This window comes from Eptatretus burgeri, chromosome 7 (assembly GCF_056783735.1).
Source record: "Eptatretus burgeri isolate ZD-2024b chromosome 7, Ebu_testis_v1, whole genome shotgun sequence".
NCBI lineage: Eukaryota > Metazoa > Chordata > Myxini > Myxiniformes > Myxinidae > Eptatretus > Eptatretus burgeri.
The window spans coordinates 24,667,392-24,683,685 of NC_140967.1; the positions used below are offsets into that span (position 1 = coordinate 24,667,392).

Here is a 16,294-nt window from a genome sequence, read left to right on the forward strand (position 1 = left end):
GTTTAGCGTACCCGAAACTTATTTCTAACCTATGAGTAACGTTTTGTAAGCACGCTACACGAACGTTGTTCACACCTTGCAACACGTTACTTGAAAGTAATACTACTACTACTACTACCAACATCGACATCACTAAATTCTCTCGAACTACTACTACTACCAACATCAACATCACTAAATTCTCTCGAACTACTACTACTACTACTAAAATCGACATCACTAAATTCTCGCGAACTACTATGACTACTACTAATAACAGACATCACTAAATTCTCGCGAACTACTACGACTACTACTAATAACAGACATCACTAAATTCTCTCGAACTACTACTACTACCAACATCGACATCACTAAATTCTCTCGAACTACTACTACTACTACTACTACTACTACTACTACTACTACTACTACTACTAACATCGACATCGCTAAATTCTCGCGTACTACTACGACTACTACGAATAACATCGACATCACTAAATTCTCTCGAACTACTACTACTACTACTACTACTACTACTACTACTACTACTACTACTACTGCTACTGCTACTGCCACTGCTTCTGACATTGACATCTACTCAACATGGAGTCTGGAACACTGACGGGTTCCTCTTGTGAAGCCCATTTGTATATACCAATTCCCCTAAACGCTGCCAATGCGCCATTATACGGTAGCTGTAAGTTAGAAACACGTTCAGTTAGTTCTGTGGTCGTCCGAAAGACGTTAATCAAATTCGTCTGCATACGCCAATGTGCGTTTGAGATACGTTACACATAGGTTCAAAGCACGCTACTCATAGGTTCAAAGCACGCTACTAATAGGTTAAAAGCACGTTACTCGTTGGCTAAAAATTAAGTTTCGGGTATGGTAAACATTACCTCGACATGTTTCAACTTACGAGTAACTTTCAAGTAATGTGTGGCCGACGTGTGTAAACAATTGCGGAGCGTGCTGAGAACTTATGCCAGCGTATGCGGAACTTGTGAGCCCTACGTCGAGTACGTCGTAAAATTTTCAGCATGCTTGAAATTTCACGACGTACTAGACGTACCACGTAATATGCCAGCGTACTTCATTGTTTTTCATCGTGCCCCTAATGTATACATAACTTATCCATACCGTATTCGACGTGTCCCAGCGTTTTAGACACATTTTTCATCGGTCAGCATACGCTGGGCTAAATCGTCAAGGTGTGACTGCGATGTTGACACTTCCAATTTTCAGGCGGTTTGGGTGTTTGCGTTTAGTAAAACACCCTTTTTTTGTATGCCTTGTCAAGGCTCGTATGAGAGCTAACACACAATGCACAGCAAGGGGGGCATGGGACAAGAGGGGTGTGGGAAGGCCAAAACAGTGGGGAACAGAGACATTAGGAGATCTGTGGAATTGAGAGGGATGGGGTGGGGAACATGGGGTAAACAAGATGGACACTACAGGGACTTTCAGGAAGGAAAGCAGGGAATTTGAAGGAGGTGGGTTTGGGGTGGATTAACAGGGGTAGAAAAGATCGAGGATTTGGATGGGGGATGATAAGAGGTGGTGGTGAACAGCTGTTTTTAAGGCCTGGAGGGAAGAATGCGATTAAATAGAATGAGGGAGTTTATTCCAAAGGCGGGGAAAAAGAGGAATGAAAGAGTGAAGGTGAGCAGCGATTCTTGATTTTGGTAGTTTTCCCAGAAGGGGGTCGCTGGCGAACCTTGAGCGCCCTGCGGAAATATGGTTGGGACAAACTGCAGACAGAGCAGGGGAAGGCGAGACCGAAGAGGAGATGGGAGAAGACAGAAAGACCACCGACCTGTCTGCGGTGAGAGAGTGAGAGGTCCAAACACTCAGCCTCATCGTGGGAGACACCAATAATCCAAAATGCCTTGGTTTCCACAGTGTGAGGCCGAGAAAGGTGAGAAGCAGGAGCACCCGCCCAGAGGGGAGAGCAGTACACCATCAGACTGCGGACAAAAGCTTTGTTTGTAGTCAGGAGCTCAGGTGGGCCGAGGAAGGATTTTGCACGATGGAGGATTCCCAGTCCGCGATTGGCATTTGCAGCCAGGTTGGAAATGTGGCTTTGCCAGGAAAGATAGTGAGACCCAGAATCTTGAAAGAAAGGACTTTTTCCAGAGGATTGTTGAGATAGTGGATGGAGGGGGTTTCCAAACAGTCCTTTCAGAGAGACATAATGAGAGTGTGAGATTTGTCAAGATTGAAAGACATGTTCCACGTGTTGGACCAATTTGTGATTTTACCCAGATCTGCACTGAGCGAAGAAGCTGCTGCTTGCCTGTCTGAGGGATGACAGATGGTACGGCAGAGGGTGGAGTCATCAGCAAAGAGATAGAGAATTTTCCAGAGAGTCGGAGAGATCATTGATGAAAAGAACACCAGGAAAAGAACATGGCCCAGAACACTGCCTTGAGGAACTCCAGCCTGGACAGGAAGAGGGGATGAAAGAACACCATTTAGGGCCACACGTTGACTGCGAAGGGAGAGGAAGTTTCGAGCCATGAGTGGAGATGGCCTTGGATACCATAGGAAGAGAGTTTGGTGAGCAGAGCAGGGCAGGGTGCCAGACCGTGTCAAAAGCACACTATGTCCAGGGATAAGGCTCTGATTTCATGTCCCGCATTGAGTACCTCTATCCATTGTTGGGAGAGCAGAAGCAGCACATCCAGGGTATAGTGACCTGGTCTGAAACCAAATTGATGATCAGAAATCAAGCCATCGTAGAAGAGGAAGGATTTAATGTCTGAAGCAATGATGGATTCCATAACCTTGCTGGTGATTGGGAGAAGGCTGATTGGTCTGTAGTTGCAGGGATCTGTTTTTGCACCTTTTTTGTGCAGGGCAGTAATGTTTGCTGATTTCCAAGCAGATGGCATATGACCTTGAGCAAATGAGAGGGTGAGTAGAACAGAGAGAGGGTGAGCAAGAGCAGCAAAGCAGGTTTTTCGGACATGTGGGCTGATGCCGTCTGGACCGGTTGCAGAATCTGAGTCGAGGTTTGACAGCAAGCTCTCCACTTTGTCGGAAGAAAAGGACACAGAGTCCAGGGAGTGTTGTGTGCGACTGGGTAAGGTGGGTATGGAAAGCGATGCGATTCGGACATAAGATTTCGATGCAAACACAGAGTTTAGGCATTCAGCCTTTTCACGTGCAGTATCAGGAGTGCGGCCATTGAGGTAAGGGAGGGATGGAGGGGGAACATACACTAGCAACAGATTTGATTAGATGCCACCAGAATTTGGAGGAGGGAGTAAGGTTTGAGAGTTCAGACTTGAGCTTAGAAAGATGTTATTTTCTAGCTCTCCTGAGGGTATACACACTTGTTCTGAGCTTGATGGAAGGAGCTGAGATTACCCTCAGTTGGGTTTGCTTTCCATGAGGCAAAGGCAAGGTGTTTCAGGACAACTGCCTCACCACAAGCTTCAGTGAACCATGGGCAGGAGGAAGGGAAGGACAACTGAAGATGAGAGGGGATAAATGTGTGCATGAGAGCAAGTTTCTTTGAAAGAATTCCCAGGATGAGTTGGTGTTGGAGAATGTAGCGATGGCAAAGCAGTCTAGAAGTTTCATGGCTGCTTGGAGACCATGTCAGTCGGCTTGAGTGAAATGCCAGACTCGACAGCACTGAGGTGGATCTCTGATAACAGCCAGAGAGATGTCCACTTTGACAAGCATGTGGTCAGAATAACCGATTGGAGCAGAGAAAGAACAGCAGATATTTTTAGGGAAGTTTGTCAAAATCAGATCCAGAAGAGATAGAGTACCGTTGGTTGAGATCCGGGTCAGGAAGTTGACTGATTGAGTCAGTCCTAATGAGTCGCAGAAGTCTTTTGCTGAAGTTCCATGACAGGTGAGAGAGGTACCCACACCAAGCCAACTGGCATGATGACAATTGAAGTCGCCACATACGAGGAAGAGAGAGTTTGGATGAGAAGATAGAAGTTGGTCCATATTTTCGGATAGTGAGGTGTAGATGGAGTCATCACTGTTAGGTGGACGGTACAGTACACATATAAATGTGAGGTGGGAGTGGCGGGGAAGCCAGAGCCAGAGGTATTCCTGGGGGTGTGGGGGAGTGAGAGCAGTGCATGGAGAGTGAGGAATAAAGTCTTTGATGAAGAGAGCAACTCCTCCACCAGGACGAGGCTGAGGTCTGTCATACCGGAGGAGGGAGTAACCAGGGAGAGATACTAGGGAGTCAGAGACGTCTTGAGGGAGGAAAGATTCTGTTGGGCAGATTATGTCTGGTTTGTCAGTGGAAACCTGTATGGAAAGATCTGTAAGGTTTGAGCGAAGGCCCCTGATATTTGAGTTCCACACTGTTAATGAAGAGGGAGGGGAGGAAGCTTTGGGTGGAGCGGATGGGAGGGGAGGGGGAGGGTAGCACAAGGGAGGAGGGGGAGGTAAGGAGATTTGTTGAAAGAGTGTGGGGGATTGCAGAATAGAGAGGGGAGGGGCCGGATGAGGAGGAGAAAAGGCTCTGTGGTACTGGGGGAGAGGGGGCAGGAGAGTGAGCAGAAGGCAGTTGAGGATTTGAGCAGGTGGAATGATGAGATGGGGGTGAGAGGGCAGGGGAAGGAGGCAGCTTTGTGGATGTGAGGGGAGTGGGAAACTTTGAGAATGGTGAGTGAGGGGGGTGAATGCTGGGAGAATGGTGAGTGAGGGGGTGAATGGTGGGAGAAGGGTGAGTGAGGGGGTGAATGGTGGGAAAAGGGTGAGTGAGGGGGTGAATGGTGGGTGAAGGGTGAGTGGGGACAGTTGAGGGAGAAAGGTGAGGAAGGACCTTTTGAGAAAGGTTAGAGAGAGGCTTGGAAGGAGAAGAGTGTGATGGTTGTTTTGAGAGGGAGAAGTGAGAGGGGTGAGTTGGTACTGAAGTTGGAAAAAAAGAATGGTTGATGGAAAGCGAACACTCGTAGCAAACTGGGGTTTTTTATTTTCCGTTCAGAAATGTGATTAAGGACATTTCTTGATGGATGCAATTAAGGCAAATTAAGAGAATGGAGAGGAGAAATGCTGTCACAGTTGGATTTTTTAGGCAAGGTATGAAGGAGAGGTCGAATTGAGAGTCGTCTGTTGAAATAGAAGAAGAGTAGTGCATTATGATACAGTAATAAGTACCACACGTGTGAAAGAGGACGATGAAGCATTATAAGAGATCGTTTCTATTATTGGTTCACAAGCGCCAGCCAGAGTGACCACTATATTTGTTATGTCTGTGTGTCCGTCTCTGTCTCTCTGTGTGTCTGTCTGTCCAGAGCATAACTCCGTGGACTTTGATCCGATCTTGATGAAACTTGGTTATGTGTTCGATATTAATGTCTAGTTGTGTTTTCCTGGATGATGGTGTGCTACGCCCATTATGGGCAGAGCCACGCCCAAAAATAGCCATTTTTAGGGGGTAGTCAGAATAAAAATCTATCTTCTCCTCGGGAATTTACTGAATGGAATGGATTCTTTGGTATTTGAATAGCAAAATTAATTATCTAAAACTTGTCGTTGTCCGATTTTTCATTTTCGTCCCAAGGTCAAGGTCACAAGGTCAAAAACTTAGAAAATTGCAAATTTTGACATAAAAATCATACCACCGCCCAAACTTTGAGAGGTCGGATGACAATATTTTTATGCATAATCTTGAGGTCATTCCCCACCTAAAGTCTTGAAAACATTTTGCTCTATCTCGAACACCTTGCCCGTGGCGCCCCCTTCAAGTTTGTTTTTATGCTGATTTCATCAAAGTATGGATAATCCGAGGAGTGCGAAATGCCATATAGCCTATATGACGTTATATTGTTCCTGGAATGTTCCAGAAGAAGTTTTGCACCAAAGGTCATAATCCTTGACCTTTGACCTTTAAAGGCCACAAAGGTCAAATTTTCAAAGTTGTGGGAATTTTCGACCTTCTTCGACGAACTAACTCCAATAAGCTATAGCACGTATCCTGTTTCCTTATTTTAATGTCCACAACATTGTTTTGTGACCTTGAAACGTTAGTCAAAGGTCAAATTTTGAAAGTTGTTGAATGAAACCAGGTTTTCAACATTTTGCAGCGAATAACCTGTCACTCGTACCACATAATGTTGATCATTTTTATAACTTGGTCAAAAATTATCACATTGTCTCATCCTTGGACTTCTGAAACAATCTACATCGTCAAATACCACTCGTGAACCATTGTCGTCTTCAGACTTGTTATTATTATTTTTTTTTGAGAGTTTTCATCAGATTAGGTAAAAGAAAGGTTGTCAAAAAAAATCGTGAAGTGAATGGTGAATTTGGAAAATTCACCTTTTGAAGAGAATTAAACTTTTGAAAATAAATAAAATAATTAACGGAAAAACTTTGGAAGATAATTAACGGCATTATTTAATTCTATTAACGAATTATTAAAGATCATAAGGTGATCCTCAGCCACCTCGCTGTCTGGGGTCTTAAGGCGTTTCTTGGGTTACCTTGCTGGGGTCTGAAGGCGCCATGTTTTTTGGCCTGATCAACCATGCTTTAACTGGGAACAGGCCGAAACAATATCTTAATGATAAAGTTTCATTTTTTTCACTTTCTACACTCATATTATCGAATGCCTGTTCATCATAGCTATGAGTCACTGGGTATATTGCAATGCTTATAAATGCCTGGAGATGCCAGCGTTCATGGCTTTATTTCATTTGTGCATGTGAATACCTGAGAGAAACTCTTAAACTAACCAGAATTACAAAATGTAAGCTCCAAATTTGAAAGTATCAGCAGTCCCAACTCCCCAAAAAGTGTTGATTTGTTCAATTCGGACATTGTACAGGCGTTTCCAGGTGCATAGTTATATCGACGGCAAATGGTAATCGCTTGCCAAGCCAGGCATTCCGTTGGAGTGCTTGAGTGATTAAGCCACTTACGGAGCTGTACAGTACAGTTTATGTCATGATCGCAATGTACAGTTGACAGTTACTACAAGGTAGAGATACGTATACAGCACACACAGGCGTAGTACATATGGGTCGATTTGAATCTGTGATTACTCTCCCCGGGTGTGTGGACATGCCGTGCCTGTTATGGGTGCCATGGTGGCAAAGTTTCATCCAATATCTCATGGAGGTTCTTTCAGGTTTTCCTTTGTCCTCGCATCTGTTTCTAAAGCATTTGGTTATTGGATTTGCATATTTCTCTTTGTGAGTTTCAAAGCAAAATATATTTGATAACTCCCGATTTCTGAGCCATTTGCCATATTAACGTATTTTCTAAATTACTGAGCCAAATTATTTTCCAGCCGTTACACGCAGCTGTTTATAAAGATTAATGTTTGTTAACATCTCCCTGAAACGTCCATATAAATGTAGCATTGTTTTTCGGTTAAAGCTGCTGAAGGTCTGTTGACAATACGTCGGGGGAGTCGAGGTTGTATGCAGTATGTACTGTATTCGGTAATCAAACTGACTCCAACCTGCTGAATCCCGAAAAATTGCCGATATCGGCCATGCGTGCGTGCGTGCGTGTCGCATACTTTTTGTCTTAATTACGTACATCTTTTCATTAATTATGCACGATTGAAATGTACCTTTTGACCCTTTAGAGTGCTGAGATCCGTTCGAACTTTGAAGAGCCTCTAAGCCTTCCAAGACCCTGAGGACACCGAGGACCCAAAAGACCCCGAGGACTTAAAAAATCCCCAATGACCCAAAACTCCCAATAGTTCCCGAGGACTCAAAACTCCCATAACTTACCGAAGACCCAAACGTCCCCGAGGACTCAAAAGTTCCAAAGGCCCCACAGACCCCTGTAGATCCCGTCGACCCTTTAAGACTCGACTATAGTAAAAAAAAATCCGCTAGAATTCCCATGTTATAAACGCACACCATGTTGGGGTACATGAAAAGCAGCTTAATACGTCCTTCCATGGCATGGTATTCTAATTACAAAATATGTAACAAAAACAATGATAACCTTGCAACAAAGCATATATTAATTAACATTCATAATATTTGCAACAATAATAAGAATAATAGTATAATTTGGCAATAATAACAAACATAATCCCTGCGCTGACCCCAAGCACATCTGGGCTTAGTGAAAGACAAGCTAATGCTCAAGCATTAAAGCAGGCAACATGGGATGCAACAACAACATTGGTTTGCAACAAGGCTATGAAGATTAATGAATATTTGGCCCATCGGACCAACAGGCCCACTAGTAGTTGTAAAAAACCCAATGTTGAACACGTCCTCAACCATTTCTTGGACATGCATTTACCGATGTTGTTCAAACTTGGCAAGCAGATAAAGAATGATGGCATACATGTGCACGTCATTTCTTTTCAAGCTCAGATCCAAGATGGCTGACTGGCAGCCATTTTGTTACTTAAATGTGTCCCCAACCATTTCTCAGACATGCATGGTCTGATTTTGTTCAAACTTGGCACAAGCACAGTACATGATAGCATGCTCATGCAACTCACTGTATTTTGCGATCTCCTCAAAGATGGCCGACTGGGAGGCTGGCTACCATTTTAGTTGAACATAAATATGGGCCAACCCTTTAACTACATAGAGCAAAATTACTAAAACAAAAGGGACTGTGACAATTTATGTCTTTCTTTCTTTACCTGTTGAGTCATATATTTTGTTGAATGTCAGCAGAAGCCATACACCTGTATGTGTAAAAAAAAAATATATATATATATATATATATATATGTATATATATATATATATATATATATATATATATAAATATATATATATATATATATATATATACATATATATATATATATATATATGCTGTATACATATTGTTACGAATCTGGAAACCATTTGCATTCAACATTCAGGTCCCAAAGTTAGTTATGCCGGTAAGTACGTGTATAGTCATGACCCCGTCCTTTTGTTCAGCGGGAGGATTAAATGTGTGCGTTGTGACGTCTTTAGTTAGCTTATTATATCCAACGAGACATCAAATAAACCATCCTATCTGCATGATCAATCCCCCATCACGATCCACTACCCACCCGCTGTCTACAAGCACTCTGACTTGCCAGGGCAGGGTCTCACAGCCGTTCCTTGCCGCTCTCACCAACGCTCCTTCGACAAACGTTTTAACTCTTGCACCAACGCAACATGGATACCGTTACTCTTCGAGAGCGGAGCCACGTGGAGAATGTGGGGTCTCCGAACAGGGGCCACGGCTCTACCCTGGTGGGGTGTGGCTGTGGGCCAATGAGGGACAGATAGCGAGATGATTCTCGCCAAGGCTCCTCCCCGTGTGGGAGGATATATATATATATATATATATATATATATATATATATATATATATATATATATATATATATACATATATACACACACACACACACACACACACACACACACACACACACACACACACACACACACACACACACACACACACACACACACACACACACACCTCGGAGACTCGGAGGGTTGTCGTTGTCGTTGACGCTGGTGGTCTCTGATAGCAGAGCAGTGCGAGAGCTGTGTGTGTTTCACAAGGGAGGCAGATAAAGATCCCAGAGCATGCTCTGAGAAGAAGTACTGGAGTTCTGGAGTGGTCACGTTCATCACAGTGGCTATTACAGGGAGAGGAGTTCTGTGGACCCCGACCATTCACCACCCGAGCTCCACCACAAACCACGAGTCCCCCACGTGCGACTGGGACCAGGCCGACGACCATTGGCAGGTGCCGCAGCATGGAGTACCCCCTTTCTCCGCCAGTCAGGTACCCATCCTGACTCTAACCCCCAGCTCGTCTCTCTCTCATCGGGTGGAGGGTCCAATAAAGAACTCCGGGGTTTCTCTTCTTTGTGTGTGTGTCTGCGTGTGGGCCCATCTATAAGTAGAATTGTTTCAGTGTTTATTTCATCATTGAAAATACTGCATTGCATATTTGCGATAAGTCGCCCTGTGTCTTTATTTTACTGTAAATAAATTATTAGAAATGTTCCCAGCTCGTTTCCGTCCTTTCTTTATTTGGTCCAGCATGGTCCGGGTCTGAGTTCAGACGGGGTTTCATCCCCGATAATCTGTTAATCCTCGCCGGCATGGCTTTGGCAGTTTCTGCTCGGCTGCAACCGAGCCAGAGTTGATAGTCGCTCGTTGGAACTCTACCTCAGTCGGTAGAGTGACCCGGTTCGAGAAAGACGTGCCGAGGGCGTGAATCCCCGGTAGCCAAGACTGCGTGGTTATTTAGGTATATTGGGATCTAGACAATTAACCCTACGCCACGTGGTTGAGATATTGGCATTTCACGGTCGATTAATCGACCCGCCGGCTTCGGAGTTATCCGGAGCAACGGCCTATAAATTTCGGGGAGTCTGGTGGGAGACGGCGTAAACTTCCCCACCTCATGATCATTCTCGCCACCGACCCCTTGCCCACAACTACTATATATATATATATATATATATATATATATATATATATATATATATATATATATATATATATATATATATATATATATATATGAATGCATGCATGCATACACACACACACACACACACACACACACACACACACACACACACACACACACACACACACACACACACACACACTCAGTGGAGAGAGATGAGGGTAAAGAAGCTTTGAAACCTGCAATTAAATGGAGAGTGGTAAGAAGGGAGGAGTGTGGTTGATGGAGAGAGAAAAGGTTCACAGGTAAGGATGGACAGTGATCAGATGTGTTGGTGCACTACTAACATGAGGTCGGTGAAGGTTAAGAGGGTTCAAACATACTAAGAAAGGAGATTCCACAAGTGGGAGAAAGGTGGAGGAAAGAAGTGCATGTGAGCATCAATTGAACATTTTCAGCATTTCACAAGAAGGGTAATGATGGAAAAAAAAAAAACACATGCAACTGGCAGGGACTGGTGAACGATGGAGTGATGAAAGAGCGGAGGGATGAAAACCTTCTTATTTTGTAAGCAGAACATAGCTATGGGTTGCATATAACTTCGGCCATGCACTGACATGTATGACAGTGTGATAACTCTTTGAAGCAATAAGCAAGAATAAATGAAGAAGAAAAAAAAAGGAGAAAAAATGGGAGAAAACTGCTCCCAAAAAGTAAGAGTGTGGGGTTAATTGGGGTAATAAAAATTGCTAGTAAGGATTTGAGATGACATGGGATAATGGTGCGGATAGTGGTGCGCCATCTGCTTGAAGTTCTGTGGGTTCGACTGGGATAGCAGGTGGTTCCACATATGGGAGAAGCAAGACACAAAAGAGTTGAAGGATGGAGTCAGCCTGGATTTTGGAAGTTTAACCAGGATGTGGTTACTGGATGAACCAATACATCCTGGAGTTGGTGGGGAAGGTCAGAAGGCTGAGAAAGCAGTGGGAGTTCAATCATAAGTTAAAGCACTGACCTGTATGTGATGTGAGAGCAACAGACCTTTTGCTTCAGCCTCATTCTGAGAGATTTTAAGAATCTTTAGAGCTTCAGTTTACACAGCATCCAGGAAGACAGATGTGATTCTCGGATGTCATGTTTTAGTTAATAGCAGTACTCCATTGAGCTATAGACAAAAGCCTTATAGACTGTGAGGAGTTCTAGTTATTCAAGAAAAGAGTTTTAATGACAAAGGATGCCCAGTCTGGGGTTGGCTTCGGAGACCAACTTTGCTATGTGGTTGGGCCAGAAGAGATCATGGCTGATGGTGAAGCCTATAAGTTTAAGGGACTGAACCTGGATAACCATGGAAATATATATACATATATATATATATATATATGTATATATATATATATATATATATATATATATATATATATATATATATATATATATATATATATATATATATATATATATATATATATATATATATATATATATATATATATATATATATATATATATATATATATATATATATATATATATCTGAGTTTGTTTGACAAGCCTCTGAGAGCTAAAGAGGGAGGCTGTGAAATTTTTCAGGATTGAAGGACATGTCCCATTAATAAGACCAGCCTCTCATCATTTGCAGGTCAGGAGAGAGTGACACAGCTGCTTTCTGTCTATGAATGGGACTGGTTGTGAATGACATAGTGTGGAGTCATCTACAAAAAGGAAGAGAGAGTTTTTCATAGTGTCAGAGAGGTTGTTTCAACAGATGAAGGAAAAGACTGGGCCCAACACACTGCCTCCGGGAGCAGCAGCCTCCACTGGGAAAGGGAAAGAGAGGGTTCCATTTAGAGCAACATGTTGACAGCATAGGTGGAGGAAGTCAAAAAGACAATATGAAGGTGGTCTTGTGTGCTACAGCTGAACTTGGCAAGCAGAGCAGGATGCTCAAATGTGTTGAATGCCCGACATACTGTATATCCAGCGAGACGGTCCTGATATCTTGATTGAGATTTCGGGCATCAAACCATTATTGAGACAGGAGCAACAGTATGCTCAGAGTTGAATAATCGAGGTGAAATCCCAACTGATGGTCAGAGATCATGGTATTTGAAAACAGGAAAAGACTTGACTTCAATAGTTTTAATGGATTCCATGACTTGCTCATAATTGTAAGTAAACTCATTGGACTGTAGTTGGGAGAATCGGTTTTTGCACCCTTCTTGTGGATGCACCAGCAAAATGATGTTTTGCTGACTTAATGGCAGACAGCAGGCAGCCAATTGAAGGAAAAGGGCAGACTGAATAGAGCAAAGAGAAGAAAAAATAGCAGAGCAGGGTTTGAGAACATGAGCAATACAGCAAAGCTGTGACTTTGTGTGTCTGATCAAATGTATAAACTTTCCAACTGAGTTCTCTGCAAATAAAGTATTCTGGTATCCTCCTGGACCTGGTAATGACTAACTTTCCATTTATCCTCTCATGCTCCTTCTCTACCACTCATGGCTCCTCTTCCCATGTTCTTTTCAAAGCCAATATATATATATATATATATATATATATATATATATATATATATATATATATATATATATATATATATATATATTGTTTGAAAATATTGTCAATGCTGAGGAATCTGGCTAATTACATAGGCCAATTGGCAGGGACCCTCATCTGCCCACTCAAACAAATTGGGTTTCTCTCCGCACAACCCTTGATATTGATTCCATCTGGGAATTCTTTCACGAAAGCCTATGAAAAGTTTATCCTATCCTATAACAAGATGATATGTGTGCCACAAATTCACTCCTCCGATATGTTAACCTTCACCGGTCTCTATCTCACTATTGTTCTCCGACAAAGGATTACATCCTGAAACATCAGCTCATCTTTGCTTCCCACGGCAGTTGGCATATTTTGTTCAATGCACTGTTGATGCGATCCGTTTGCTTGATAGTTTGAAGTGCATGTTGTGAAAAATGGGTTTATAGGTAATGTTGAAAGGACAGATGCTATTAATACACACAATGGGCCTTACCCAAACCAACATTGCTGTTCTCCAATAAGTAGCTGAGGTGCTCAAACATGGCCTTCTGGTTCTGACGACTGATGCGACAGAAATAGCAGAGAAAGCGGCAGCAGTTGGCCACCATTTTGGGAAAAGTGATCTGCACAAACAACACTGCGTTATTGTTTTCCCAGCGATTCAGCAAGATATTGTTGAACAGTAGTTTATAGTGATATATATATATATATATATATGAACACATAGGCAACTCGAGGGGGAGCACTCGGGAGAGTGCAAAACCTCCGCCGCCAATACTGCTGGGTCACTCAAGTGAACCTTATATCTTATTCATTAAATATGATGTCAACAGTGCTGAGAGTTATAGTTCTTTTCTCCAACATTTTTTTTTTTGGGGGGGGGGGGTTGGAAATCACTTAAAACATGTAAAAATGCAAAAAAAAAATCGACATTTTGTTGAAAACAAAGTTGCAAAAAAATTTTTTCCTCAAACAATTTTTTTTGGGGGGGGGTTGGAAATCACTTAAAACATGTAAAAATGCAAAAAAAAATTCTTTTCTCAAACAATTTTTTTTTTGGGGGGGGGGGTTGGAAATCACTTAAAATGTAGAAATGCAAAATTTAAAAAAAAATTCTCTAACAATTTTTTTTTTGGCGGGGGGGTTGGAAATCACTTAAAACATGTATAATGCAAAAAAAAAATTTCTCTAAATTTTTTTTTGGGGGGCGGGGGAGATCTGAAGGTCTGGATGAACAAGTCCAAAATGTAATGGCATGATCCTTGGACCATACCTAACCCCCCCCCCCCCCCACCAAGTTTCGTTGAAATCCGTCAAGGAGTTTTTCCGTAATACTGTTCACAAACAAACAAACAAACAAACAAACAGAAAGGGGTGAAAACAGTATAACCTCCATCCATCTTCGAAGATGGCAGAGGTTAAATATGCAAAGGAACACATATACAAAGAGAAATTCAGACCCTACAAAGTGTACAGAATGCAAATCTGATATCTCAGAGGAAAGAAAATTGCAATTTATGTCCCAAAAATAGGAAAAACAGAGAAGAAAATGTAGTTTGCTTCTCACTTGGAGAGCAATAGCACGACAGCCATGCTTTGGTTTATTTATATACCAGCAGATTTACCCGCGTTGCGTGGGAAGAGAAACATGAATAAATTACACTTTTAGACAATCACAACTGATTAAATGATTGGCGGATTAGAGCTCTGTTTCAATTTCTGCTTGCGTCCATCCTTGAATACATCTGAAGAAGAAGTCGTCTGAATACAAACGGCTTGCATTTTGAATGCGGACGGACTTTCCAAATTCGCATTTTTATTTTGATCTCCTTCTTAGTGTGTTGTTGTACATCATTCACAATTCTGCATCTGAAAAGGCTGTGATGAATATCCCATTAACAATGTCCCCCTCCTCACTCCTTACACCACCTAATTATATTTTTCCCCAAGGCGGATGCGGACGGGCTTTAGAGGGATGGGATGGGTAGGCTCTTTCAATTTTAATATAAACCCAAACCAGCTTCACCTCAACTCACCGTTTTAAACCATTCACCACACCCTCCCACCTCCCCCCATCCCCACCACACCGGCTCTCCTGCCCTCTTCTCAGTTAATGGAGCTGTCCTGCCCCACCACCCCCCACGGCCTCTCCTGCCCCCCCTCCCCCATCCACGGAGCTCTTCTACCCTCATGCCCCAGACAGGCGAAACTATATGCTGTCCTGGTAAGTAACAGTGGGGATTAATTTATCGATGCCATGGTGTTTGAACAGTAATAGCGAATACTGATTGAGGGCTTGCCATAGGGTGGGGGGTGGGGGGCGGGGGGTGGAGGGGGGGAGAAGGGAAGGAGAACAAATTTACCTGTGCAAAGAGTGCTTTAACCTCAGCATTGCCCAGGAAAACAAGCTCAAATGAGCAAAGAGCCTCATCCTCTTCATGATGTCATAAAAACGAATATGAAGTCATTTCGATGTATCAGGTTTGTGACAAATTATTATCTGTGCTAATACCCGGCTTGATTCCCGCAAACAAAATTCAAACAGCTTGCCTAGTTTCGGAGATAATGGTATAGGCGATTTCCATTAGCGGCGATATTATGACGTCAACTTTTTTTGAGGAAGAATTTCCAAAATCGGAGATGGTTACTGCCTGCACGTGGGCTTTCTGCATATACATGGCAAGTTTCACGAAGATCCGATGAAAACTCTGAGTTGTGAAACAAAAAATGTCCAAAAATAGGAATGACATCATAAAAATTGATATGACGTCATAGTGATGTATCATATGTGCGGTAATTCATCTCTGCTAATGCCCTGTTCGATTCCCGCAAACAGAATTTTAAAAGCTTGCCTTGTTTCGGAGATAATTTTTTTGGGCGATTTCCATTTGCGGAGATATTTTGACGTCATAACTTTTTTTCTTGGAGGAATTTTCAAAATTGGCGATGGTTACTGTCTGCGCAGGGGATTTTTACACATACTGTATATGCCAAGTTTCAGGAAGTTTCTATGAAAACAGTAGGCTGTGAAACAAATGAAACAAAAAACAAAAAATGTCAAAGAATAGGAATGCTGTCATAAAAATTGATATGACGTCATAAAAATTGATACGACGTCTTAAAAATTTATATGACGTCATAGTGATGCATCATATGTGCAGTAATTCATCTCTGCTAATGCGCAGTTCGATTCCCGCAAACAGAATTCAAAAAGCTTGCCTAGTTTCGGAGATAATTTTTTAGGCGATTTCCATTAGCGGAGATATTTTGACGTCATAACTTTTGTTCTAGGAGGAATTTCAAAATCGGAGATTGTTACTGTCTGCGCAGGGTATATGTATATGCCAAGTTTCAGGAAGTTTCGATGAAAACTGTAGGCTGTG

At 42.5% G+C, this 16,294-nt stretch overlaps 1 protein-coding gene across 2 annotated transcripts in view; it reads right to left on the reverse strand.

The window, feature by feature from the left end:
• Positions 1-16,294, reverse strand: part of LOC147022834 (ryanodine receptor 2-like) — a 717,656-nt gene that overhangs the window by 425,919 nt on the left and 275,443 nt on the right. For both annotated transcript variants that reach the window (XM_085887705.1, XM_085887704.1), the window contains exon 43: positions 13,405-13,534. In XM_085887705.1, the coding sequence (XP_085743831.1) occupies positions 13,405-13,534 (130 nt within the window). The remainder of the gene's footprint in view (positions 1-13,404; positions 13,535-16,294) is intronic.